This window comes from Hippichthys cyanospilos, chromosome 7, assembly GCF_059441005.1.
Source record: "Hippichthys cyanospilos isolate Australia breed blue-spotted pipefish chromosome 7, RoL_Hcya_1.0, whole genome shotgun sequence".
NCBI lineage: Eukaryota > Metazoa > Chordata > Actinopteri > Syngnathiformes > Syngnathidae > Hippichthys > Hippichthys cyanospilos.
In genome coordinates, this window is record NC_142375.1 from 23,622,743 (window position 1) to 23,646,590 (window position 23,848).

General features: G+C 45.6%; 4 protein-coding genes across 6 annotated transcripts in view; 1 reads left to right on the top strand and 3 right to left on the bottom strand.

Moving 5' to 3' along the window:
• Positions 1 to 22: 22 nt before the first annotated feature.
• On the bottom strand, positions 23 to 7,218 carry asah1b (N-acylsphingosine amidohydrolase 1b). The gene is made up of 14 exons (XM_088418603.1): positions 6,925 to 7,218; positions 6,786 to 6,832; positions 5,380 to 5,470; positions 5,193 to 5,279; positions 5,043 to 5,121; positions 4,262 to 4,336; positions 4,126 to 4,171; positions 3,886 to 4,030; positions 3,252 to 3,306; positions 2,591 to 2,672; positions 2,285 to 2,416; positions 1,420 to 1,543; positions 582 to 638; positions 23 to 504 (listed from the first exon to the last, which is right to left on the bottom strand). The coding sequence occupies exons 1-14, from the start codon at positions 6,991 to 6,993 to the stop codon at positions 415 to 417; spliced, it is 1,179 nt and encodes a 392-aa protein (XP_088274729.1). The 5' UTR covers positions 6,994 to 7,218; the 3' UTR covers positions 23 to 414.
• A 342-nt stretch (positions 7,219 to 7,560) lies between these two features.
• LOC148421692 (uncharacterized) lies at positions 7,561 to 10,982 on the bottom strand. Of its 2 annotated transcripts, none has more exons than XM_088418605.1 (8): positions 10,754 to 10,982; positions 9,419 to 9,595; positions 9,229 to 9,314; positions 8,821 to 8,950; positions 8,610 to 8,737; positions 8,300 to 8,382; positions 8,051 to 8,210; positions 7,561 to 7,962 (listed from the first exon to the last, which is right to left on the bottom strand). In XM_088418605.1, the coding sequence occupies exons 1-8, from the start codon at positions 10,809 to 10,811 to the stop codon at positions 7,813 to 7,815; spliced, it is 972 nt and encodes a 323-aa protein (XP_088274731.1). In that variant the 5' UTR covers positions 10,812 to 10,982; the 3' UTR covers positions 7,561 to 7,812. The 2 variants fall into 2 exon arrangements, with proteins under 2 accessions (XP_088274731.1, XP_088274732.1); XM_088418606.1 differs by lacking the exon at positions 10,754 to 10,982 and adding an exon at positions 9,688 to 9,830.
• A 999-nt stretch (positions 10,983 to 11,981) lies between these two features.
• LOC148421693 (synaptogyrin-3-like) lies at positions 11,982 to 16,599 on the top strand. The gene is made up of 4 exons (XM_088418607.1): positions 11,982 to 12,196; positions 13,732 to 13,966; positions 14,735 to 14,880; positions 15,976 to 16,599. The coding sequence occupies exons 1-4, from the start codon at positions 12,092 to 12,094 to the stop codon at positions 16,213 to 16,215; spliced, it is 726 nt and encodes a 241-aa protein (XP_088274733.1). The 5' UTR covers positions 11,982 to 12,091; the 3' UTR covers positions 16,216 to 16,599.
• A 526-nt stretch (positions 16,600 to 17,125) lies between these two features.
• Positions 17,126 to 23,848, bottom strand: part of LOC148421694 (voltage-dependent T-type calcium channel subunit alpha-1H-like) — a 56,004-nt gene continuing 49,281 nt past the window's right edge. For both annotated transcript variants that reach the window (XM_088419106.1, XM_088419107.1), the window contains exons 30-35: positions 22,759 to 22,837; positions 22,469 to 22,590; positions 20,729 to 20,986; positions 20,520 to 20,658; positions 19,520 to 19,929; positions 17,126 to 19,269 (exon numbers count right to left, since the gene is read on the bottom strand). In XM_088419106.1, the coding sequence (XP_088275232.1) occupies positions 18,772 to 19,269; positions 19,520 to 19,929; positions 20,520 to 20,658; positions 20,729 to 20,986; positions 22,469 to 22,590; positions 22,759 to 22,837 (1,506 nt within the window). In that variant the 3' untranslated portion in view covers positions 17,126 to 18,771. The remainder of the gene's footprint in view (positions 19,270 to 19,519; positions 19,930 to 20,519; positions 20,659 to 20,728; positions 20,987 to 22,468; positions 22,591 to 22,758; positions 22,838 to 23,848) is intronic.

The window sequence follows — 23,848 nt, forward strand, 5'->3', positions numbered from 1 at the left end:
GATCCGCACCCAAATAAAAACGGGAGGCGTTTTTGGTAAAAGATTCCATCGTTTACTTGAGAGTTGATCGCTGGATTTCGGAAGTGATTTTTTTGGCGTTATTGTTGCTTAAAAATGACATTGCAGCTCCAAAGGATAGATGAATGTGCTTTCCATCCAAGAGGTACACAAAACGCCCCCGTGGCCGAAGATCGCCCCTCGAATTTCGAAATTTTTTTGACCTATTACTAAAAATCATTTTTGCCAAGATTGACTTTTGCGAGCCGTCGCCGCGCTTCTAAATCAAACCCGTTGGACACCCGAAAACAGGAAGACAATTCGACAATTCGTAAATTGGGTGCTCTAAAAGGGAAGGGGTTGAGTGGCCGTTTCCGGCGGGCGGGACCGCGGGGAGGCGATGGGCTGGCGATGAGTTCACCAGGGCATGCAGGGGCTGGGGCAGTCGCGGATGTACGACTCCAGCGTGCCGGACGACACTTGCATCAGCGTGGTGTATGTCGTTAACTGCCGCGTGTCGAGAGAAAAAAAAGATAAGATTTTGATACATTATGTATATAAAACTTCCATTTGTCACTACTTGCCTTGTTGAGCACGGGCTTAGTGGACAACACGTCGTACAGGGTCTTCAGAGACACGTTCTGCCAAAAAGTCACATGACTCACGTAAGTATGACAACGTGAATAATAGAGCGCGCCGACGTATACGTTGCTGTCTTATAGGATAAATACACTATAGAGGGCGGCGTAAAATCAAGGGATGTCCGGATCACGCGATGGGAAATCGGGCCCCGGCGCGCTTTGGGATGACCGGAATTGGGGGGTAAAAAAAGGTCAAAGGTTAAGAAAATGTCATTATTTTGAAGAGCCAGGAAACTAAATAGATACCGTAGCGCCTAAACCGGGCGTGTCAAGCTCATTTTTATCATGGGCCACATTTTAGTGACGGTTTCTGTCAGAGGGCCGTTGTGAACGCCAAGTCCCAAAAATTTTAAGTATGATCGTCACACATTTGCTTCGTTTTGAAAAACTGGGGGATCGGTACCAAAAAAAATGCATTTTGTTTCGGAAGAATTTGAAACGGTTGAGGACAGCTTGCAAATTTGGCATTTTAGCCAGAAATTTGAAGTCCTAAATAGCATTCGGCGGGCCACATAAAATGATGTGGCCCCCGGGCCAAATCTGGCCCCCGGGCCTTGAGTTTGACACGTGTGGCCTTAAAGGAACAATATCTTTATGTCTCCTATAAAGTAAATAGCCGGCGGATTCGCGTTTAGACGTTTGAGGCTCCTCGCTTCAATCCACTGCTTTTACGAGCCACTTTTTCCAATGTTTCCGCACACATAAACAAATGTAAAAAAAAAAAAAAAACAACGTGACGGGGACATCCCTGATAAAACGCGTGTCACGGCGTTCTCCTCACAGCGCGCGTGGTTCGATTCATGCACTTGATGGCGGGCGTCCGCCGGTCGTCCAGGAACAGCGGTTCCTTCCAGTGGTCGTAGTTTGTCTCCAGCACGAACCACCGGCCCTGCTTCAGATCGATCCTCCGCAACGGAAAGGGGGGGGGGGGACACACCCTTGACGCACTTTGGCTTTTATAGTCGATCATTCGCACTCGTTCGTTGAGCAATCAAAGCTTTCGCAAGACTGTTAAGTCCACTTTACAGCTTCTCTTTTTTGCTTCAAGCTCAAAGTGTGCGTCGATCGCACAAAGTGCCGACTGCCGCTTGGCCTTGTCGAGGAGTTGAAATCAAATGAAGAAAATGTGAAATTATGTGAAGAAAATACCGACTATAAAAAAAACAACACAATTTTTAAATGAAGTAGCATCCCCTCCCAAAATCAAGTCAGGATTTGGTGGGTGGGAAAAAAAACAACTAAAGAATGTCATTTACATGGATAAAATGTTTTTTGTTCATTAATGAAGCTGAATTTATATCAGAAAAAAATCTGAGTTTTAAGATGAATACATATTTTATTTATATAATATATAGTTTATATTTTTATAAATAAATATATATCTTATATTATATTGATGTACTTTAAGTACAAAATACGTATTCCACAAAAAAAAGTGTCCTTTCCTCAAGAATTGAATGCATTTTTCATGTGATATAATTTCATAACTCCACCTATGATTATTTAAAACAAATGCTAATTTTCCATGAAAAAAGTAGCATTTCTTCGACAATGAAGTCATATTTGTTGAAGGAACAAAAAAAAAAAAAAGGGGTCAAGTCCTAACCATATGTAAGTTGTTTTTGAAGGCCAAACATGTGACTTACTCGAGGACATCCAGGCTGGCGAGTCGGGACCTGGTGATGACGCAACCTTGCCCCGTGCCGTTTCCTCCCAGGATGAAGTAAGCCGGGGCCAGAAGCTTCGTTTGCGCCAATCGAAACTTGGCTTCCTCGTAGCTGCGTCGCAAAACGACAAAGGCGCCACGCTGTCTCTGGAAATGGCTAAAAGGCTCCTAAAATTCCGCTACAAACCAAAATGGTCGATTTTCCCCTTTTTTTTGAACGTCACGGCAAACGAATTATACTAGCTTGAGCTTCTTTCGTGGAAAAAAGGAGAAAAACCTCAAATACCTGGTTGCGTTTTCCAGTACAGAGCGAGTAAGGAAGCTCATCCAGATCCCGTCTCGTTTCCCGAGGATCCACTCCAGGATGCCTGCGTGAGGTCATAGCGTTCATTTTCAACAATAAAACAATAAACTCGCAGGAAAAAAAGCCATTGTTTAAAAAAAAAAAGTTGTTTACCATAGAAAGTGAGACAATGTCATAAATAATTATAAATATGGCATTTGATCCAAATCATACAGAGACATAGCGTATTTCCGCACTATAAGGCGCACCCTCAATAAATAGAACTGAAAAGTACTGAATCAAATTTGCTCAAAAATCATCATAAAAATATAGTATTGAAGATACAAATGATGTATACGTTGAATAAGATCTTGGATACAATTTTGCCGCGTGTATGATTGGATATATGAATGTATGTACCGCATTTTTCGCACTATAAGGCGCGCCGGATTATAAGGCGCACCCTCAGCTTTTTCAAAAAATGAAGGCTTTTAGCTGCGCCTTATAGTGCGGAAAATACGGTACATGAAATGGCAGGAAATAAATAGAAATAAAGTCAGAGAGCCCAGGGAAAAAAAAATAAATTAGGAGGATAAATGAAGAAATATCAACGCAGAAATGAACGATACTAATTCGTCGTCGTTCGAGGAGAAAAGTCACCGACCGACGTATCCGCCATCCAAACTGAAGCGTTCGTTCATGGTCAGGGTGAACGCGTTCTGAGAAAGGAGACGACATACATGATCAGGCACGGCCGCGATCGAACGCAGGCGTCTGACTGGAGGCGCGGGGGCCAAATGCCGATTTGGCTCGACTATAGCGAGCCTACACACCCCTGTTCGAATGCCATTTTTTCACCATACGAAAAAGAGACACTTTTCAAAGCCTTCCGCGCAACTTCATTCCAATAAATTCAATATTTCAAAGTAGGAAAGAGGACTAAAAGGAACTGACGTGTCCAACTTAGCGACCGGATTAGCTGAACTTTTATTTTTGAACGGTTAAACGGCGGCGGGTTTGTGCCAACTCCCGGCCGACTTGAACGCGTCCCGAACAAAAGCGCGTCTCCAACAACGATAAGACGGAAGGAACGAAGGAACATTTCGAAGCTTCGTGAAGCACTACTATTTTCTCACGACTCTGGATGGCACGCTTGGATCAAGAGCTAGGGGAAATCCAATACGGTTAGCAAAAAGGTTAGCGCAGGTGCTTCGTTTTCCCATCGCGACCTTGAACTAAGTAATACATTCCAATGAGGGTGTGTAAACTTTTGATATTGGGCGCGCGTGTGAATTCACAGGCTTGACGCCGGTCAGCATGCCGACATAACCGGCAAAGTTTGTGGACTTGAAGACGGTGCGGTTGTTCCTCCTGAAGTCCACGTTGACCACCAGAGGCTTCAGCCGCTCGCTCATGACCCACGACTTGTTCTTCGCGTCCCATCTGACGAGCGTCGAGACGCAAATGTGAGCCAGCACTTCTCCGCCGGACAAGGTGGGACCTTCTTGCCCCCCAATGCGATACGGTTGCGGCCTTACCCCATAAACAAACCAAAATCCAGGTTTCGACCGTGCAGGAGGTTTCCTATCCACACAAGAAAAAAAAAGGTTGACTGGTCTAGATATGGTTTTATATGATCCTACTTGCGGGTCATCTTAAAAGAAGATGACTGACCTTTAGCGTCCTCGGCAATCACCGAGGTGCACACGGTAAACACCTCGTAGAAGATGTTGAAGAGGATCACCTCGCCTTCAAAAAAAGTGATGCGGTTTCAAGAAAGAGCTGTTTAAAAAGCATTCTAAAATGTCATGATACGACAAGAAAAAGCAGATAACCTCAGATATCCTCTTGAACGGCGAGGTAACTAGCGTCCCGTCACGCCTGACGTTAGCACGTCCTTTGCACATTAGCGTAAAACACGGGAAGTACTTTGTATGACCCTTAGACTAAACGAAACTTACATGCTCAAAATGATCCCAAAACTAATAATATTGCTCCGGTGGACCTAAAAGACGCATAGATGACTGGAAATGGAAAAGAAAAAAAATGTACAAAGAAAACGGCCTCAACAAAGTTCTACGAATGCACCGGCAAGATACCGGCGCCATCTCGGGGCAAATAAGTGAACTGCATTCATATTATCGACTGTTACAATGAATATTTTGCATCTAAAGGGTTTAGGAGCGTTTTGGGGGGAGGGGGGGGGGGGGTTGGAACGGATTAGTCCATTTACATGTAAAAAGCACCTCTACTTACAAAAAAAAAAAAATCACGCTATGAATTCCCGCTTTGGAACAAATTAATTTCCTAAGTAGAGATCCCACTGTACACGAGGCGCAAAGTCCCCAAATTACGACGCAAACACCGACGCGAAGCCTCTAATCTCCCGCCTCGTAATACGACAGAAGCGCCATCGCTAGCGATAGCTCGCGTACCCAACGAAGCGAGCGCTTACCGAGAGGAACTCCCGAGGCGGCGGCCACTCCTTTCATTTCGTCGCCGAAAGGGTACGGGAGGGTGTCGGCGATCAAAGGCTGCCGTGGAACACGGAAACGTATTGGAGTGAAACTTGGGGAAAAGGCCAGAAGAAAGGCCAGCTCCTCACCAGAGTGACGTCCACCAGCTCGATGAGCTTCCCGCCGGGAACGAAAGCGTTGGCCAAATCTCGCACGGCTTGGATCACGCTCACTAACTTGGACGCAAAAATCACATGGAAACATAAGCGCCGCGCCATAATCGTCATCATAAAAAATAAAATAAAATAAAATAAGGAGCCTGGGAAGATGTCGTACTTCTGTCTTTTTGTCCTCCATCACAGCTGTCCATCTGTCCTTAGGTGGCAAGTCCAGGTCCACGGTGTACCAGCTTACTGCGCTTTGAAACCTGAATTTCATTTGGACTTCAAACACTTGGAGCAGGTTTCCAGATTCCATTGATCATTTTCCTTAGTTTAACTTATTATACAACATTTTCCACACATTTGTTTGCCCTTAGTTTCATTTTTTAGACTGCGTTAAAATGCAGGTGTAATTAAATCTTGAGGCTTACTTTAGGTATTTAAGTAATCGATTGCTCTCGGACCCGACGTACTAAAATAATTGCTTTAGATACTGCGGCCAATGAAAAAATAAATCCATTTCTTGAGTGATTAGTTATTTTAGGTAATTAAGTAATAACTGATCGATCAATGAAGTCAGAATTGATTACTTCGAGTGATACAGTAATGAGTAAATGATGACTTTGGGTAGTTAAGTACTTTCATAATCAACTACATTCAGTCAATAAATAATCGATTCCTCTTGGGACTGAAGTACTATATCAGTTACTTTAGATACTACAACAATAACGTAACTATTTTAGGTAACTGACTACAAAAGTGATTGATTACTTTAGGTAATTAAGTAATAAGTAATCAATTATTTGATGTAATAAGGTATTGTAAAAATTGATTACTTTGAATGCAGCAGTAATGAGCAACTGATTACTTTGGCTCGTTAAGTACTTACACAATCAATTACAACACTTCAGGAAATTAAGGAATTAAGTAATAGATTACTCGTAGTACTAGGATTAAAATAATCAAAAACTCTTTAGGTACTAAAGAAATAACATAATCGATTAATCGAGATGACTACAAAAGTGATTACTTTGGGTATTAATTATGAGTCAAATACTTCAGTACTTCGAGTAACCCATTACATCAGTACCGAACTACTTACAGTAATTGCCTGTTTTCGCAATTAATTTAGTACCAAGTATTTTAGACCCTAATTTAGACAATGATTCTTTTTTAAAAATCTGTATAAAATAGGTAAACTCCGATTGAATTTCTGGACTTAAAAAAAAACAAAAACAGAAAAACGTAAAAATATGTCTTTGGGATTCAATCGATTGATTTCCCCCATTTAGGGACAGGCCCTCGGACATCATTTGGCAGAAACTTTAATTTTCAAAACCAGAACATTAATTTTCAGCAGCTTCACAATGCTGTAAATTATTCTATTCACTCCAAATGTCAGTCACCCTTGGGCAAGATTTTTATTTTTTTTTTTTCATTTTTAGCTGGCACGAAATAATGGGAAGTATCACTTTAACAAGATGCACCTGAACGCGGCACACCGCCTGCCATTTACCAAACACAAAGTTTGTTGTATGCTGTGCTGCCTATGACAACATTAGCATAAAAAACGCGACTTACGTGGGCCCACTCGGAGGATACATTCCCGTCCGACAGTCTTCTGTAAACTGCAAATGAATAAATCGAGTCATTCCAAAGGTTAAGTCTGAAGTGGCACAGATTCTTATGACTTGGTCAACGACTCGCAAATGTAACTTACCGGCGGGACAAACTGTGACGACGCGACTGCACATACAGCAGCAATAATATGAACAACAAAGCGGGACATTTCGGGAAATTCGGACAGCTGATGACCAAACGCTTGTATTATTTCCGAAAAGGTCCGCTTCTGTTTTTCTTCTGGGGCGCAGCCGATTTACGTTCGACCGAGGGGGGAGACACGGAAGTCAAAAAATATGAATTGACGTTTTCTGACGCAAATTCACTGAAAACGCGATAGTATTTTGTATGTAAATAATAGACGCACGTTAGTTTTTTGTTTACATTTCAATTATTTTCGAAGTTAAAAAAAATCGTATAAAATTCCGCTCAATGGTTCATTCCACACGGAAGCGTGTCGCTGGTTTGCGGTGGAGACACCAGAACTGGACCATTGTCGATAAAAGTGAATTATGGACCATTGTCAATAAAAGTGAATTAAACACTTCCACGCGTTAATCGAAAAACAGTGGTAGTTTGTTCTCTAAATGAGCGATTACTAGTTTTAGCTTTATGAGCGGATTCGCCTGGGTACGATTGCATCTTATGAAATCCAAAACCCCTCTAAAAGCAGTTAAAAAGTAATGGTTCGCTCCACGCGGAAACCATTTTTAAGCTGAATGCATGCCTGTAATGATTTTGCAGCACTGAGCTGAAGCTCGTTCTCATATTCTCCGAATGCATGCCTGCAATGCTTATGCAACAAATTGTGTTCTCATGTACACATAAGTAATCAATTGACCACTCTCAAAATAAAACTGAAGGCATTTGGCAGGGCACAGTGAAAATCAAGAGGACCAGTCATTTCCATTTCTTAAACCATTTATCATGAATCATTTCCTTCAACAAGGAAAAATGGCCAGTCCAGGAAGAAGCGCTTCCACTCTGGTCACATCAGCCCGACGTACATCATCGAGAAGCTGCGCAACATACTCAGGATGGCGATGCGGGTCACGTCGCCGGCCGGGTTTTTGAACTCCACCCAGGGGGGCCCGTTGACCCTCACGGCCAAGTAGTCGTCGTAGCACCGGATGATCACCTGGGCCGCGAGACCACGTCACCAAGAAAACCAAGAGCGGCCGCAAACGTAGCGAGCTACCGACACGCGGCGGCCGACGTCGTCTCACCTCCGTGTCGCCTCGGGGTCCCGGGGGGAAGCTCTCCTTTTTGATATCCCGCTTACCGCCTTTGGTATCGATCTCACCGGTCATCTGCAGCTTTCCGTCTTCGATGCCGAATTCCAGATGCAGCGCGGTGCCCTCCTTTGTTTCCAGCGCCAGCTCCGCGCTGCGACGTACATCGGCGGACCAACAAATTCAAAGGCGCGTTGTCGTCACGGTAACGCCAGCCATTCTTTCTAGGGAGCGCGGCCGCACCTCTCGGACGCTTCCGATCGTCCTCTGATGAAGACGCTGCGGCCTGCCGCCAGACGGCCCGAAAGTTCCACTTTGAGTGCGGGCTGCGCGAAACGGCTGAGAGTGGGAGGACAGGACAGCGGCACCCGGACATACGCGAAAAAACTCTCCGTAGAAGGAACGTCCCGAGATTTGCTTAGACCCCATTGTGCGTTTTTGTCGCCGGGGCTTTTCGGGAGCCGATCGAAACGGCTTCCTATCCGGAGGTACCGCCGTGCTTTCGCCGGGTCTGAAAAAGCCTTCGACGGCGTTCGCGCGCCAAAGAACTCACCGATCGAGAGGTCGCGAGAAGCGTGCACGGGAGTTTGACTTCGGTCGGAGAGGACTTTCCACTCCGTCCGGGGACGGGAGCGGGAACGGGACAAAGCGGAGGGACTGGAAACACGGAGCGGTTTTGGGCTGTACGGGGCGCAAGAGATTTCCGCATGAGAGCCCGCTTTGAAAGTAATGCCAAGTGGGCCGCCGTTCCCTGACTTCAGGACCTTTTTTACAGGTGAAAGGCATTGAAAGATCGCAACCCACGTCATTGAGATTTCCTCCTGGCCAGAAGTGAACACAGTCCTCGTTCCCCCCCATGTCGTTGGGCTCGCCACGGTTCCACCGGAAGTAGTCCTGCGCATCCCATGAGGAAAGCGGCGTTAGCACGTCATCCTTTACACTCATTTCACTCGATGGCAAATGCCCGCGCTGGCATCCGAGTCGCCCACTTTATTTGTATCAATAGTGTTTTAAAACGTTCCTTCTTCCTTTTAAATCTGATCTCGGTTGAAGAAAGTGCCAGCTCGTTCTCATGTAGCCGATAGCATGTACGCATTTTCTCTGCAATTAGCCCAAAGCCTCGTCTTTCCCAACGCCAACGATTAGGGAGAACGCTTTATCGATCCACTTACCGCAGGGGAACCGTCAACGAAGCCGAAGTGCTTATATTTGGGGTACTTTGTCGCCTTCATTCCCAGCCATGACCTTCCCGCAAGACCTTTGAGATGCAGAAAGGCGGCGGTCGGTTTGAAGCCAAATTGAAGAACTCGAGATCATCCCCGGAAAGTTGGGGAATCCACAGTTGCCGTTCGGGGTGCTTACCGTAGATAAAATCGAGCTCCGCCGCCGAGCGGAAGCTCGCCAGGTGAGCGCCAAGTTTGACGCAGTGGTCCTCGGCATCAATCCACTTTTTGGCCAGGCCCGGCGGCGCGAGATAGCAATGGTCCCGGAACGGCTTCCACCCGTTGTCCTTGTCGCACTCGGTGTCCGCCGGATGGGCTGGGGACACATTTGGAAGATCCGCGATGAAATGAGTTTATCTACAGTCACACCTTGATGAGATATAGTGAATTCTACGAGTCATTATTTACCCATAGAAATTGTACAAATACACCTAAAATTGTATCTGTGACAGGAACAAAAAGGACAAAGCAAATCTAAATCGGCCACCAAACGTTAACTTGACTAAAGCTCGGGATTTACGTCATGTCCCAAGCGTTTCACGTGCCATCTTCGTCATGCACAACAAAGACACGTTTGATGAATGAGTACTCAGACGAATACTGCGACGAAATTGCTCAAGGAAGAAAGAAAAAAATATGTATACATTTTTTAAAAACATTCTTAAGAACAAAGACACGTTTCATTTATCAATGACAATTTTAATTGTCGACATTTAATTAGCTGATGAAACGTTCAATGACGGTTTCATTTTTCATGGTACGTTTACGGGTTTAATTTGGGCAGTTTATACTCCCCCATAGGCCTCGAACTTTTTCCTGGGCGATAGCAAAGCAAACTTTCGGCACATACCAAAGGCAGGTGGAAAGCTCGATTGGAAACATTGTTTCCAGGTCGGGAGCAGAAAGGCGGTGTCACGTGACCGTCCCGGTTCACCTTCCAACATCAACTGTCTCGGCAAGAAAATGTGAGGCCTTTTTGAAAATTGGTTAAAATGAATACAATTGCATTACAATACTTTTAAATGTGTCGGGGGAAGTAAAAGAAACGTTTTTTCTTTGATGCGATGATTCTGCTATAGGATTTTTTCCTACACGCGCTAGAAAAAAGCAAAATTATCAATGATAATAGTAAAATATTTGCAATTTAAATATACAGAACAGGTTGCTCTGAATGTGAGGCGTCAGGTGAACGTGAGCTTACATTTCGCCGCTAGAGGTCGCTGTGGCACATGTAACGTTCCAGCGCTCCATTCGCTTTCCCAATTCCAAATCGTTTCGAATTTAAAACACGTTGCGTCGTACAAAAGCGATTCTGATCCGCCCTGGAATCATTTCACCCCCCCGGGGAAAGTAAGAAAAAAAAAAAAAACACTTGCATGCATGAGAACAGCAGTTTACAAGTAGCTTTCGTCGACCACTAAACTGCGTAAAAAAAAAAAAAGTTTGACGTTAGTAGAACAGCGTCGTTACTCACCCGCGACAAGAGATGAGAAAAAGCCGACGAAGGCCAGCAGGAGACGGGCCGGATACATCGTCGTGACCGCTATCCGGATCCTTCACGGCTCAGGTGTCTTCTTCCTCCTCCTCTGCAGATGGAAGTGAACGAGCCGGGAGCTTTGCCCTTCGCCTTGAAAGTCAACGTCACAAAGACGCGCAGGTTCGGGACAGCCAACGCGACGAAGCCTTTACGCGTCATACAAAATCCTCTTGGCAAAGACGACGTCATCAAATCGTCCTCTCACTTTGATATGGCTGTGCGAATAATTCACGTCGCCACGCATCATTTCCAAAACACGCTTCGTGTTCAAGCAAAAACATAGGAAGCAAATACATCGACGACGTGCGGATAATCCACGTCACTTCCAAAGAACAAAACAAGATGAACTGTCACGCACAAACAGACAAAGCAGCACTTAAGTTGCGAAGAACAGAACTCCGATCAGAACTCAAAAGGACAACGTAATAGATTCGACATGATTCAAACGCGCACATTGTCAAAATGCCACGATTCTTCATTGTCCAATTTCATTACAGCTATTGGAATAGGATTCATGACCTTGATTTTCCCGCCATTTTTGCAACATTCCGTTGAGCGTGCCATGGTCAAACTATGTCCGCAAACAGAAAATTCTTGGTTGACTTTTGTTGCACCTCAAGACAGTAGGTGGCGGTAGAGACCAGTTGGTGGCTATGTCTTAAAGTAGGCTACCGTTTTTTCAAGTCCTTGTGCGTGTTAATCACGTGAACTTACGTTACGTAGCTGATGCCAATGAACGATTTGAGTCGAAGGAAAACAAATATTCAAGCGTTTACAAAATGAGGAGAGAAAAATGCAATGCGTGTGGATGTTTTGAATTCGTGAGAAATGAGCATATAAATGGCAACGCTGAAAAAACTATTTAAAAAAAGAAAAATACGAATAATAATGATTGTTTTTGTGAATACTTGAATGTATCAAAAATATACACAGATCACGAATCAGGAACGAGTAAAAATTATTATAAAGTATTAAAAGTCATGAATTAACTTAGGTCAAATGCAATCAACCGTTTTCACTCAAATGTCAATCCGCCCGATGTAAGTCAATCGGAGTTTTTGGAAGAGAAAATGAGGATTTGAGGGAAAAGGCTCAACGTTTGGAATCGACGCGTCCGTCGGCGGCCTGCCTGGCTATGACGTCACAGCGAGTCTCGCCGCGGCTGCGCACAGCAGCCCCGCAGCTGCCGCCGTCTCCGCGTCCTCCTCTCGTGTCGGCGGACAAAAGGAGCGCCTGCAGTGGGGCTGGGGGGGGGGGCGTGTGCCGGCCGCCGCCATGGAGCCCGCGGCCGCCTACGGAGCCGCCAAAGCCGGCAAGCTCGCCTTCGACCCGGTCGCCTTCTTCACGCATCCGAGGACCATCTTGAGGCTGCTGTCTTGGGTGAGCGCCTGGAAAAAAAAAAAAAAAAAAAGGCGGGGGGGGGGGGGGGGTCTGCATCGCGTTCACCATCACCATTAAAATCGTTATTTTCATCCTCATTCATCTTTTCTCTCGTTGCGCAAACGTCACGAACATTTAGTCATCGATTTCCGCATTGAGGGGATCTTTTATTTTTTACTTTATTTATTTTGTCCACATCTGCAAGTTGCATGTTCATGACGCTCATCGGCGGTCCTTGGCAAATTGCTCGTTACCTAACTGAGGCGCTGTGGTACCTTTATAGCGTTTGAAAACAACAGTCTAGAATAGAACGCTTTTATTGTCAACTCAGAAAAGAAAAAAGAAGTCCATCCCCGTGCAAGCAAAAATCACACTATGGATCTTAAAACCTGTCAATTTGATGTCGATTCTGTTTTTTAACCAAATGCACTAAGGAGTAGCACCCAAATTTCGTTGTATGCTATACAATGACAATAAAGGCGATTCTGATTCTGATAAACTGTGAATTGAAAATGAAACTTTTCAAGATCGAATTTTCTATAGAACCCATACGATGGACTAAAATAAGTAAACGCAATGAAATGCAGTCGTACAGAAAAAAATGAAACGCGCCATTCAAAATATGCGCTCCTACAACTTCTTTGCAAGGAGTACAGCGAAGCGCAAAGAATGTTTTTTTTTTTCCTGACAGAAGTGGGAAGCTCACCAAGAAGACATCACAGCCAATGTTAAAACTGACCTAAAAATGAATTCAATAATAATAATAATAAAATAAATATCAAATCGAAACCAAGACGACGAACCTCAAATATCCGGAGGGAGAAAAGCACACAAATCAAACGATGTCGTCATTGCAAGGAGTACAGTGAAGCGCAAAGAAAATGGAATCAAATGGTGCTGCGGCGGGATCTCATTTTGGACAGTGGGTGGCGCCCACGATAAAGATTTACACGACAGAAGATGCGGGAGTCGCGACGCCGCGTCCCATATGAGTTGCGCCGAGCTGTAAAAATCCATTTCCAAAGAAATACAAGACCGATTGTTTACAATCCCACAAGGCTCGAAAGCAAGCCCCGCCTACCGGGAAATCTCTTCGGGGCGACCGAAACATTACAGCTAGGCTTTGCGGTAGCGCGACAAAGCTAGATGCCATTGCTAAAAATAGTTCACAAACTATTATTAAAGCTCCCCCGGCCCGCGGGCCGTATGTTTGTCACCCCTTGTATGCCACGAAATCTAATTGGCGCATTTTAAAGCGCGAAAAAAATCGCGAGTGCAAAACGAATGGAAAGTGATTCGCTAGTCTCCGACGTTGGCGAAAGTCGAGATGCACGGGAGACGTACGGTGCGTTCAAATGCAGTCAGACGTTCTAAACTCAGGCGGAATTGACCTGTTTTCACTTACCCATTGATGTCATCCATCCGTTTTTGTGCGCGCTTGTCCTCAACGAGGGTCGGGCGTTTGCAAAAAACGTGTCCGCGTAAAAAAACAAAAAACAAACAAAAAACAACAACTAAAGACAAGTGTCGGGCAGGTGTTCTCCATCGTGGTGTTCAGTTGCATCGTCAACGAGGGTTACGTCAACATCGGCAGCGAGCGCCTGCTGTGCGTGTTCAACAAGAACGCCGACGCGTGCAACTTCGGCGTCACGGTGGGCGTGGCCTGCTTCCTGGCCAGCGCCTTCTTCCTGCTTCTGGACGCCGTCTTCCCGTCCTTCAGCAGCCTGACGGACAGACGGCGCGCCGTGCTGCTCGACCTGGTCTGCTCAGGTAGCCGCCGAGGGAAATCCTTTCCTCTTTGCCTCAAAGGAAAAGCGTTGAGACGAGACGGCCGGCGGGGAGCTGAAATTTCACCCCGATGGCGACGGGGTGTCACAGCCGCACGTGAATTAAATGGTCCAATGAATTTGGAAACGGTGCAATTAATTTGGACCGTTTTCGGTCCATTTCTTCCGCGTCGTTTCAGCCCAGGGATGGCCCGCTTTCGGTAATGTGATAACCGAGTGGTCGCGAAGTTACCGTTTGGGTGAAATTTCAGCTTCGCGAGGGTTAAACGTGACTTCGAACCCACTTAGCAACAACATTTGTTCAGAAAACATATTTGATACCCTGACTCGAGACTCTAAGCCCGACTGAACCCTATTTTTGAATTTGTGACTTTTGAAAGCCTAGCCTTCTTTGAAATCCTACCGTTAAACTTTTGAGACCGCGGTCTTCATTCAAAGAGACAAATAAGGCCTAAAGGCCGATTGGCAACCTTAATCCCGGCTACTTTTAAATCTCAAATTTGGCTCGAAAGCTAACTGGTCAGCTGATTCTGCTTTGTTAAGGCCCAAAACAACCCCAATTTGAATCTCAGACCCGGCTCCAAATCCTACTTTGGAACTTGTTTGAAACCCTAATTCGATACCTTAACATTGTCTCGAACCATTTTCAATCGACAGAGCCTCCGTTTAAAATTTGACCCTGGCTCAAAAGCCGCCTTCAAAACCTCAGGGCTTCTTTGAACGCTCACTACTTCCTGTTTGTGCTTGAGAGGCGTGGCCAGCTTCCTGTGGTTCGTGGGCTTCTGCTTCCTGGCCAATCAATGGCAGGCGACGTCACCGGACGAACTGCCGCTGTCGCAAGGCTCCGACGCCGCCCGGGCCGCCATCGCCTTCTGCTTCTTCTCCATCATCACATGGGTCGGTCGCAACCCACACCAATACAAATCCTCCATATGGTTACCATTAATCCGTTTAGAATTTTCGCGCTTTTCAAATCAGTCTTGACGTGGAGGGGGAAAAAAAAAAAAAAATCGTCAACGTTTTGTTATTTTGCATGGAAGATTAGAAACCTAAAGCTGTAAAGCCGCTTCGTTTGAAACGAAAGAAGGTTTTACGTTCAAATGTAACCCTAACTTTTCACACTATCGCCATAAAATGTGAAACATTGAAAACTTATACACGAGAAATTTATCGCAACCAGAAAGGGCCTAAAAGTAAAACGTTTACAAATTCGAAACTTATTCCGTCAAAATGTTAAATATCAGGTCAAAATGTAGTTTACGTCTTTGTAACATTAATAAACTTAAAAAACGTGAAATTTACAACATTAAACACGTAACATTAAAAAAAAAACATAAAAATGTGTAACACATCACACTTGAAATTGATGACGTAAAAATTAATTCTCCGGTTGTGACAAACGATAAAATGCAAAATTAAACATTGAAAACTTGCACGCAAAGAATTGATCAAAACCCGAAAGAGACCTGCGTCAAAACAATTTCTCGATAAATGCCATGCGTAATGCGAAACGTATTCCTTTAAATTGTAAAACGTAAAAATCTGCAGTTTATCATAGTACCGTATTGTAACACTAAACTGAAAAAACGTGAAATTTACGACGTAACAAACGTCAAGTAAAAACGTGACATATGACGTCAAAACTCGAAATGTATCGCGTCAAAGCAATTTCTCAATAGACGTCATGTAAAATGTGAAACGTACTCCTTTCAAATGTAAAATATCACGCTAAACGTTGATCATAGTATCGTAACACCAAACCGAAACAAAAAACGTGAGATTTACGACATGACATCAAGTAAAAGCGCGAGACGTATGACGTTAAAACTTTGACGAGGTAAAAACACTTCCTGGATAAAACGTGGACGCGTTCTTTGAACACGTAAAATATGACGTTTATCATAGTGTAGCGCGGAACTAATCGCGTAAACGGTGGCATTTTGCCGACTTTAGCGGGCGCTAACCTGTCTCGGGGCGCGCGCGCTCCGACAGACGGTGCTGACGCTGAGCGCCCTGCGTCGTTTCCTGTCGGGCTCGCACGCCAACCTGTTCACGTGGCAGCACCTGGACGCCGGCGGAGGGGCGGGCCACGCCCGAGCCACGCCCTACCCCATCGCCAACGGCGCCACCATCGTGACCACCAAGCCCTACCAAGCCCCGCCCTTCACCGAGACCCTGGACCCGCAGAAGCTGACGCAGCAGCAGCACAGACCCGTAGCGCCCGCCTTCTGATGGGATCTTGTTGCCGTGGCAACACGCTTTCTTAGCTTTCGCGTGTTTGCGCGCGCGCGCGCACGCAGGCACGCCGCGGTAGTCACACACACACACACACACACAAGCATGTTCTTTTAGCGTAGAAGACACCTTAAAAAAAGGACATTTTTAGTGCAAACGTTTCATTGGCTCGCAGTGTGATTGACAGGCGGAAAGAAAGGGGCGGGATTAGCCTGATGTCGCGGCAGGGGAATTGGAGAAAAGGCGGTCGGGAAGCTTCAAGAATGTTCCGCGCCATTATGAAATATTCACCTCATTTAATATTTCATTGTGATATGCCCAAGTGTATGTATGATGAAAAATGAAGACAAATAAATAAATAAAAGCAGCAGCACCATCAAAGGACGCCTCAGCCTTTCTTTGTTTTCATCTCATCAATCGTTTATGCAACAGGACTGCGTTAAACGCAGTCGTTGTTGGGGAGTCGCCGCTTCATTTCAAATTTGCATTTCGTGGATATCAAGTGAACTCTATAAAAACAAAAATGACCCAAATATTGGTCAGTAAAGGGTCAATTTGATCAAGCTATGTTTTTCATTTTTTATTTAAAAAAAAAAAAAAACACAACTTGGGTTTGTTGTTTTATTGTGTCTTTTTTTTGTGGGTCTTTAGGTGTTTGGTTCGGTCTTTTAGATGTTGATTTTAACACAACCCCTTTTAGAGTGGAAAAGCTCCTTAACCCTTAAAAATATATCAAATACATATTAAAAAAAAAAATATATATATATATATATATATATATATATATATATATATATATATATATATATATATATATATGTATATACGGGCTATAGAAAATGATCTTTTCTCATTATTCACGCTTCCCGTTTGAATGAAACGTGTTAACAACGTAACCAGAGGCAAGTGAAAGTCATACAGGAAGTAGTTTTATTTGAAGGACCGAGTCGAAAGCCCCCGCCGCTCTGCGCGCATCTCAGCCCGAACGTATTTCATGTGCGACGTTTCAAAAATCACCATCCTTTCAACAATCATCCTGTAACATTCACAAGTGTGGCAAAAGTCACCCGCCGTATTCCTGCCGTCGCCCCCGCCGCGGTAATAAAATGGAATACAATTCCGCCGGGAAGAAGCCCTTCTCATCCGCGCGCCTCCTACAAGGCAACAAAACACTCACGAAAACATTGGAATTTGCCTGAAAATGGCCGCCGCCACTTTCAATTCAAAAATCTTCACGTCGCCCGCCCGTTTCTGATCGGGATACGTTGGAAGGAATCCTCCAGTAGGAGGTACGATATACGGCCAAAATGGCTGCTGTAAATCAAAATGGCCGCCGGGCTGTTCAATTTTAGTCGTGGCCTTTAGATTTTTCCCCTTCGCCCATCAAAAAGTGAAACACGCGTCCGAGGGGGGGCTGAATTTCCCCCAGATCTTTCTTTCCAGGGGGCGCCATTGAGCAAGTTGTAGAAGGTCGACACGTTGCATAAATAGTTTTGGGGCACGTGGAAAGCCGCCAACTTCAGACAGCAGGGGGCAGTCTAACGCTACTTCTACCCTGAGAATACGAAGCCATGAAACGGGAAGTGACACTCAACAGGCGGGAATAAATAGCTCGTTCGATTATCGATTGCGTCGGGGGGACAAACGGGTAGAGGTAGAAACCGCGAAGCCGAGGTCACGCTATCGCCAGGTCGTTGCTTCGATTCTCCATTACTACTTGTATAAAATGTCGGCCTTTCAAGAAACGGCCAAAAATGATCGACTCGCTTGTATTGCTGTATTTGAATTTTTTTTCCATTCGACCTTATGATTTGAAGTACTTTTAACGTGTTAATATTTGTGTAAAACTAATTCACTTGGAATGTGAGTTTTTATTGGCTTTTCTTACATGTATAGTGATTTTAGGTGGTTTAGTGATTTTAGGAAATATATATATATATATATATATATGCTTACCTTTGTACCTAGTCAATTATTTTAGTCAAAGTAATCGATTACGTAGTGTTATCAATTACTTTAGTTGTAATGTATTCATTTTAACACTTTGAGATCCAGCACTTTTAGCATCGATTCGCTTAAAGTCATCGATCACTTAAGTAATACTGTTATTAATTCAATGTATCACTTTGATCATTCAATTTGTACCGGTGATTTTTTTTAGACTTCTTCGGTAAAGCGCTCGGAAAATGAGAGAAAGAAAACGTACGAATAAATACCGGAAATGAAAAGACTCGGGAATTGGGAGTTTGGGGCAAAACGCAAACAAAAGAAAATGTCTAACGCGGGGATTAAACAAGTTATATTAGCGTTTGCTACGGGAACGCGCGCAAATGTTAGCGTGACCTCGGCTTGAGGCGCGAGGGCAAAGAAACGTAGCTGGGATGGAAGCAGGATTATAGAAGAAGCAAACGGGAAGCTGACGCGTGGTCAGCGTACGCTAAAGGCTAAACGACTCCCAAGTTGTGCAAAAAACAAACCGCGCAGCAGGGGGCAGTCTGAAGTCACAAACCCTGTGATTGGCCGGAACAAGGCAAAGCGGGCGCGGCGGCCCGGTCACTCGTCGGCGGAGCCGGACTCGGCTTGATTGCTCGCCAGAGTGCTGGCGTCGAAGGACAGCGTCCGCCTCCGTAGTTCGGCGCCGCCGTCCGTCAGCTGCGCGGCGGCGGTAAGCGGCTCCTCCCCCGGCGGCGGGCTCACCCGCTCCTTCCCGTTCCGGCCCGAAACCGGCGACGCCGATCGGCTGAGGCGGCCGCGGGCCTCATCGGCTTCGGGCGCCAGGTGTCTGTGCGAGCGCGCGTTGATGCGGCCCACTTCTCGGTCGGCGGCGTCCGCCGGCCCGTCCCTTCCCGCCGGGTCCGACTCGGGTTCCGCCGCGTCGCCGCGGCCCCGGCATGAGATCACCCTCTGCGGCTGGGTGCACTTCAAGGTGTGAACGCTGGACGAGCGCCGGCGCGGCGGCGTGGGGGAAGAAGGGGCGGCGGCCGGGGCGGGGACGTCCGAAACGTTCTCGGCCGAACCGCTTTGGTCCAGCGAATCGCTACGCACCGCCTCCTGTGCGCAAATAATCGCAACCTGTTACATATACGTGTAGGAAAATGGTGTCATGGGCCAAATTTTCACGCGCTTACTTTACTTGTTACTTACTTTAAAGGTTAAATTCCAAAAGATATAAATGCTTCCTTTGTTTACCTTTTGTATTTTTGATTAAAAAAACATTTTCTTCACTTCTCGCTTTTCCCTTTTTGTCCCCAAAAGCCTACCACGTTAAGGAGGTCGGCAAAAAGGAAAAGACGGCGGCGACCTGTCTGCGCAGCCGCCTCCCGCCGGCGCGGAAGGACGCCGGCCTCTTGAGCGCCGCCGAGCCGTCGGGGACGTAGGAGGGGCTCAGCTTGTTGCGATCCAGACTCTCCCCGGGGCTCGGCCCGAGCGGCCCCGCCCTCTCCGGGGCCCCGCGCCGGTAGCCGTCCACGCTGTGGGCGGAGCTCAGCCGCCGGGGGTGGGCGGGGCCCGAGCGGCCCGCGTCCACGCTGCGGGCCGAGTCCAGCCGGCCGCGGCGGGGCGAGCCCCCGTCGATGCTCCGCGAGCCGCTGAGCCGGATGGCGGGCCGGCTGGCGCGCCCCCCGCCCAGGGAGGCGTGGCTGATGGCGGGGAGGGCGCCCGGGACCTGCAGCAGGGACCCGCCCCCGCTGGAGCCCAGCGACGACACCGAGCCTGCGCGACACCGACATTTGCGGGAAGAAATTTTCCATGGAAAATACGTATTTTCCGCACTATAAGGCGCACCCTCAATGAATGACATATTTGAAAACTTTTTCAATCGCAACATAGTTTCTCAAAGTAATAATAACTCAAATAATAACTCTCAATAGCATAATAACTCAACAAACAGCTAAAGCTAAAGCTTACCGATCCCAATATCGATCCATATAGAAGGCGCGCCTGATTATAAGGCGCGGCATCAGCTCTTTAAAAAAATGACGGCTTTTAGGTGCGCCTTACAGTGTGGAAAATACGGCGCAAAAAACTAATAATCAATATTTACTATAGTTCAAATCCGCTAAATGATAAATATCTAATAACAACAACAACAATGTTGAAATGTAAATAGTAGCGCGTAAGATGAAAAATGTTGAAAAAATACTCAAAATGACTGTAAAATGACAATTGTAAAGAGCACTCGGTATTATTATTAATAATAATAAAGTACTATTACGATCTATAACTACTAATAATATGACAGAAGCAGGACAATCCCCCCAAAGCCAAATAAGGACAATCCAAAAAAAAAAAAAAACCCTGACCTGAATAGCTGTAGGCAGAGTAGACGTCGGCGGGACTCGGCGCGCATCCGAGCGGCGGCAGGCCGTAGCTGTCGCTGGGCAGGGACAGCATGCGTCCCGCGCTCAGCAGGTCGCCGCGGCGGCGCTCCTCATCCCCTGCCTGCACCCCGCGCCCGTCACCTCACCCGCTTTTTTTTGTTTTGTTTCGTTTTGGGCGAGCGAGGACGGACCTGGTCGGCGTCGGGGGCGCGGACGTCCCCGCCCCCCTCGCCGACGCGGGCGGCCTCCAGGCGCTCCCGTCGCTCCTCCATCTCCTCCAGCTGCGCCTCCTTGTTGCTCTCCTCCAGGTGCTTCATGAGCACGGCCACCACCACGTTGACCAGCACGAACTGCGCCGTCAGCACGAAGGTCACGAAGTAGACGGGCGAGATCAGCGGCAGGTAGCTCAGGCACTGACGCTCCTCCGGGCGGCAGTCCCGCAGCGTGTCCTGAAAGAGCAAAATCGGCCCCCGACGAAAAGACTCACGACAAAAGAAAAACCTGGCCGCTGTCCTTTTTTGTCATCGACTAAAAATGAACAAAAAAGCTACGCTCGAAAAACGAGAGCGAGATCCACGCTTTCGATCACGAGCGACCAAACGATGTTAAACGGCCCCGGAAAACAGTAGAGCAAATCTGAAATCGAGAAAAAACAAACCTCGCGATAAAGCGCAAATCGAAAAGACCAGAGAGGAAAAGAAAGAACGAAAAGGGGAAAAGAGGATCAAAATGTATTCAAAGCAAAAAAGACAACAGCGAAAAAAATGTGACTAAAGTTGCCCAAAAGAGTAAAATAAGTCAACTGACTTGACCAACTTGTTTTTTAGTAACTGTTAAAAATAGACTCGCACAAAGCAAAGAGTAAAATTGAAAAAAAAAAATCCTTAAAAAAGAAACACAAAAAATTGGAAAGTGACTTAAGTCAAATAGAAAAAATAAAAGCAAATTTGAAATAAAAACTCCAAAAAATAGTTTCAACCCAAATTGCTGAAACCAACTTTAAAAAACAAACAAACCAAAATAAAAAAACCAACAACAACAAAAACAAAACAACCGTGTCTCGGCCCCGGTCGCTTGGTCCACATTTGACATTGGTGTCCTCCGCCTGTCTCATAAAGTACGCTTAGCTTCGCACGCAGCTCACAATATTCCATCTTCATTACACAATAACCTTCAGAATTCCCATCCGTCGGACGGGACAAAACGTGTCGCGTGATGGACGGTCGCCCGAGCTCATTCGGTTCGAACTTGCGAGTGTAGTTCATGATAGAAAAATGAATGAAAAGAAAATGAAACTTTCTCCCTGAATTTGAAAACCGGAGGAGAAGCTGCAACTTTTTTCTCATCATTTGAGCCCTGCGGCTTATATCGTCCAGTGCTGTGCTTCTGCACTTTTTTAACTCACCTCTAGGGGGAACTCCACCAGCAAATGCGCGTAGCTGTGCATTATTGATAAAAGAATTGATGTGAAAATGGTCAATAAAATAAATAAGCTGAAAATATGAATTTCTAAATTGGCCACTTGTTCCTAAAAACGACTATTTTGACATACTTTTTTAGTTGTTGTGTTTTTTTTAATCAATTTTAAGTCAAAGTACAAAAAGCCTAGAAATTGTTTCAAAAAATAGTCAACAAAATGAAACGTAACCAAACGATCGAGGAAAAAAAGTCCAGATTTTTAAAACGCGCTCTTGTTCCTAAAAGAAAGCCAAAGTCAAATAAATAAAAAGAATGTTAATTTACACGCAAATAAAATACCAACTTTCCCCCGAATTGGAGCACAAATCGCAAACGTCACGGCAGAAGAAACCGCGCACGACATTGCACGTCCAATTTCCTCCACCGGAGGGCGCCAAAGACCTTACGCTTGCAAAGCGATCGCCCTCAAGCGTCCCTCGTAGCCGTCGTCCACCTTCCTTCAATCCGCTCACCTTCATGATCCCGTTCCAGTTGTCGCCCGTGGACACCCGGAAGAGCGTGAGGAAGGCCATGCCGAAGTTGTCGAAGGTGGCGTGACGGCTGAGGCCCTCGCACGGGTTCTCCTCGGAACATTCTGGAAAGCAAGCGCCGGGGAGGCCTTAGAACTGGGGTGGGAAAGGGGCGTTTGTTGAGGCGAGGGGGGAGGAGGGTTGGGGGGGGGGGGCTAAAATTTGCCCTCATGAATTCATGTGAGGCAAGAACCGCGCGCCAGCGTACTGTACGCATGCACACGCGCACTAACCCAGTTTTCCAAAGAGCTCAACTCCCAGAGCTGCATAGATGAAGAACAGCAACATGAAGAGCAGACCCAGATTCCCCACCTAGACGGACAGACGGCGCACATGTATACGGGGCCGCACACACGCACACGTAAAGAGAAAGTGCACGCAAACACAAATAGAGAGAGGCGTACATGAAGCAGACAGAGCGGGCCAAACTCACGCCGAGTCCCGAAAGAGCGCGACGCCCCCGCCGACGCAAACGTGCCCCTTGCGCATTTTCTCAAACGCGGACTTCCTCAATACGAGGAAAATTAAATCCATTTTCAACTCTCGGCTGCGGCTTTTTTCTCATGGTTTGAGCCCCGCCGCTTTGAAAGTCCAGTGCGGTGTAGCTGCAGTTTGTTCCACTCGCCACTAGGGGCCACTCAAGTGAGTGAAAAGATGTGAATTGATGGCTGCGTTCACAAAGAGCTTTGAAAACATAGTGTTAAAAATATAAAAACGCTGCAGAAGTTGAACAAGATCTTGTATAAAAGTCTGTCAGGTGTAAATTTGAAAGATGTATCATTGTATATATGAATTATGTTATATGTTGTTTGTTATATGAACATATGCTGTGTACGTACGTTTATGAATGCAGTATACAGATATACATACGTAAATACGCAAACATATAATTGCATATATACGAATTAGGGCTGTCAAAGCCAAATCATTTTTTTGGATATGAATTAAATCTTTATAAAGCGGTAAAAAAATGGGTTTTATTCACTTCCTTTGGCAGCTGAACCCTGCTAAATTCCAACCAAACTTAAGGGGAAAGTCGCCGGCGCAAAGACAGAAAAAGATTTGCTCGACAATTTTGTTTTACAAAAAAAAAATCATTATAAGTCATGTAGAAGATCAAAAAAAGCTCCTATAATAATCTTTTTTTTTTTTACTCAATGATTTCCTGTCATTCCAGGACTTTACTCAAGTAAATACTTTTTACAGCCTCTAGAGACAAGATACTGTAATAATAAAAACACGATTAATTGCGAATGATTAGTCGAAGAAGTAATTCCTGTCGACACTATTGAAACATTTTATTATTATTATTCTCATGAATAA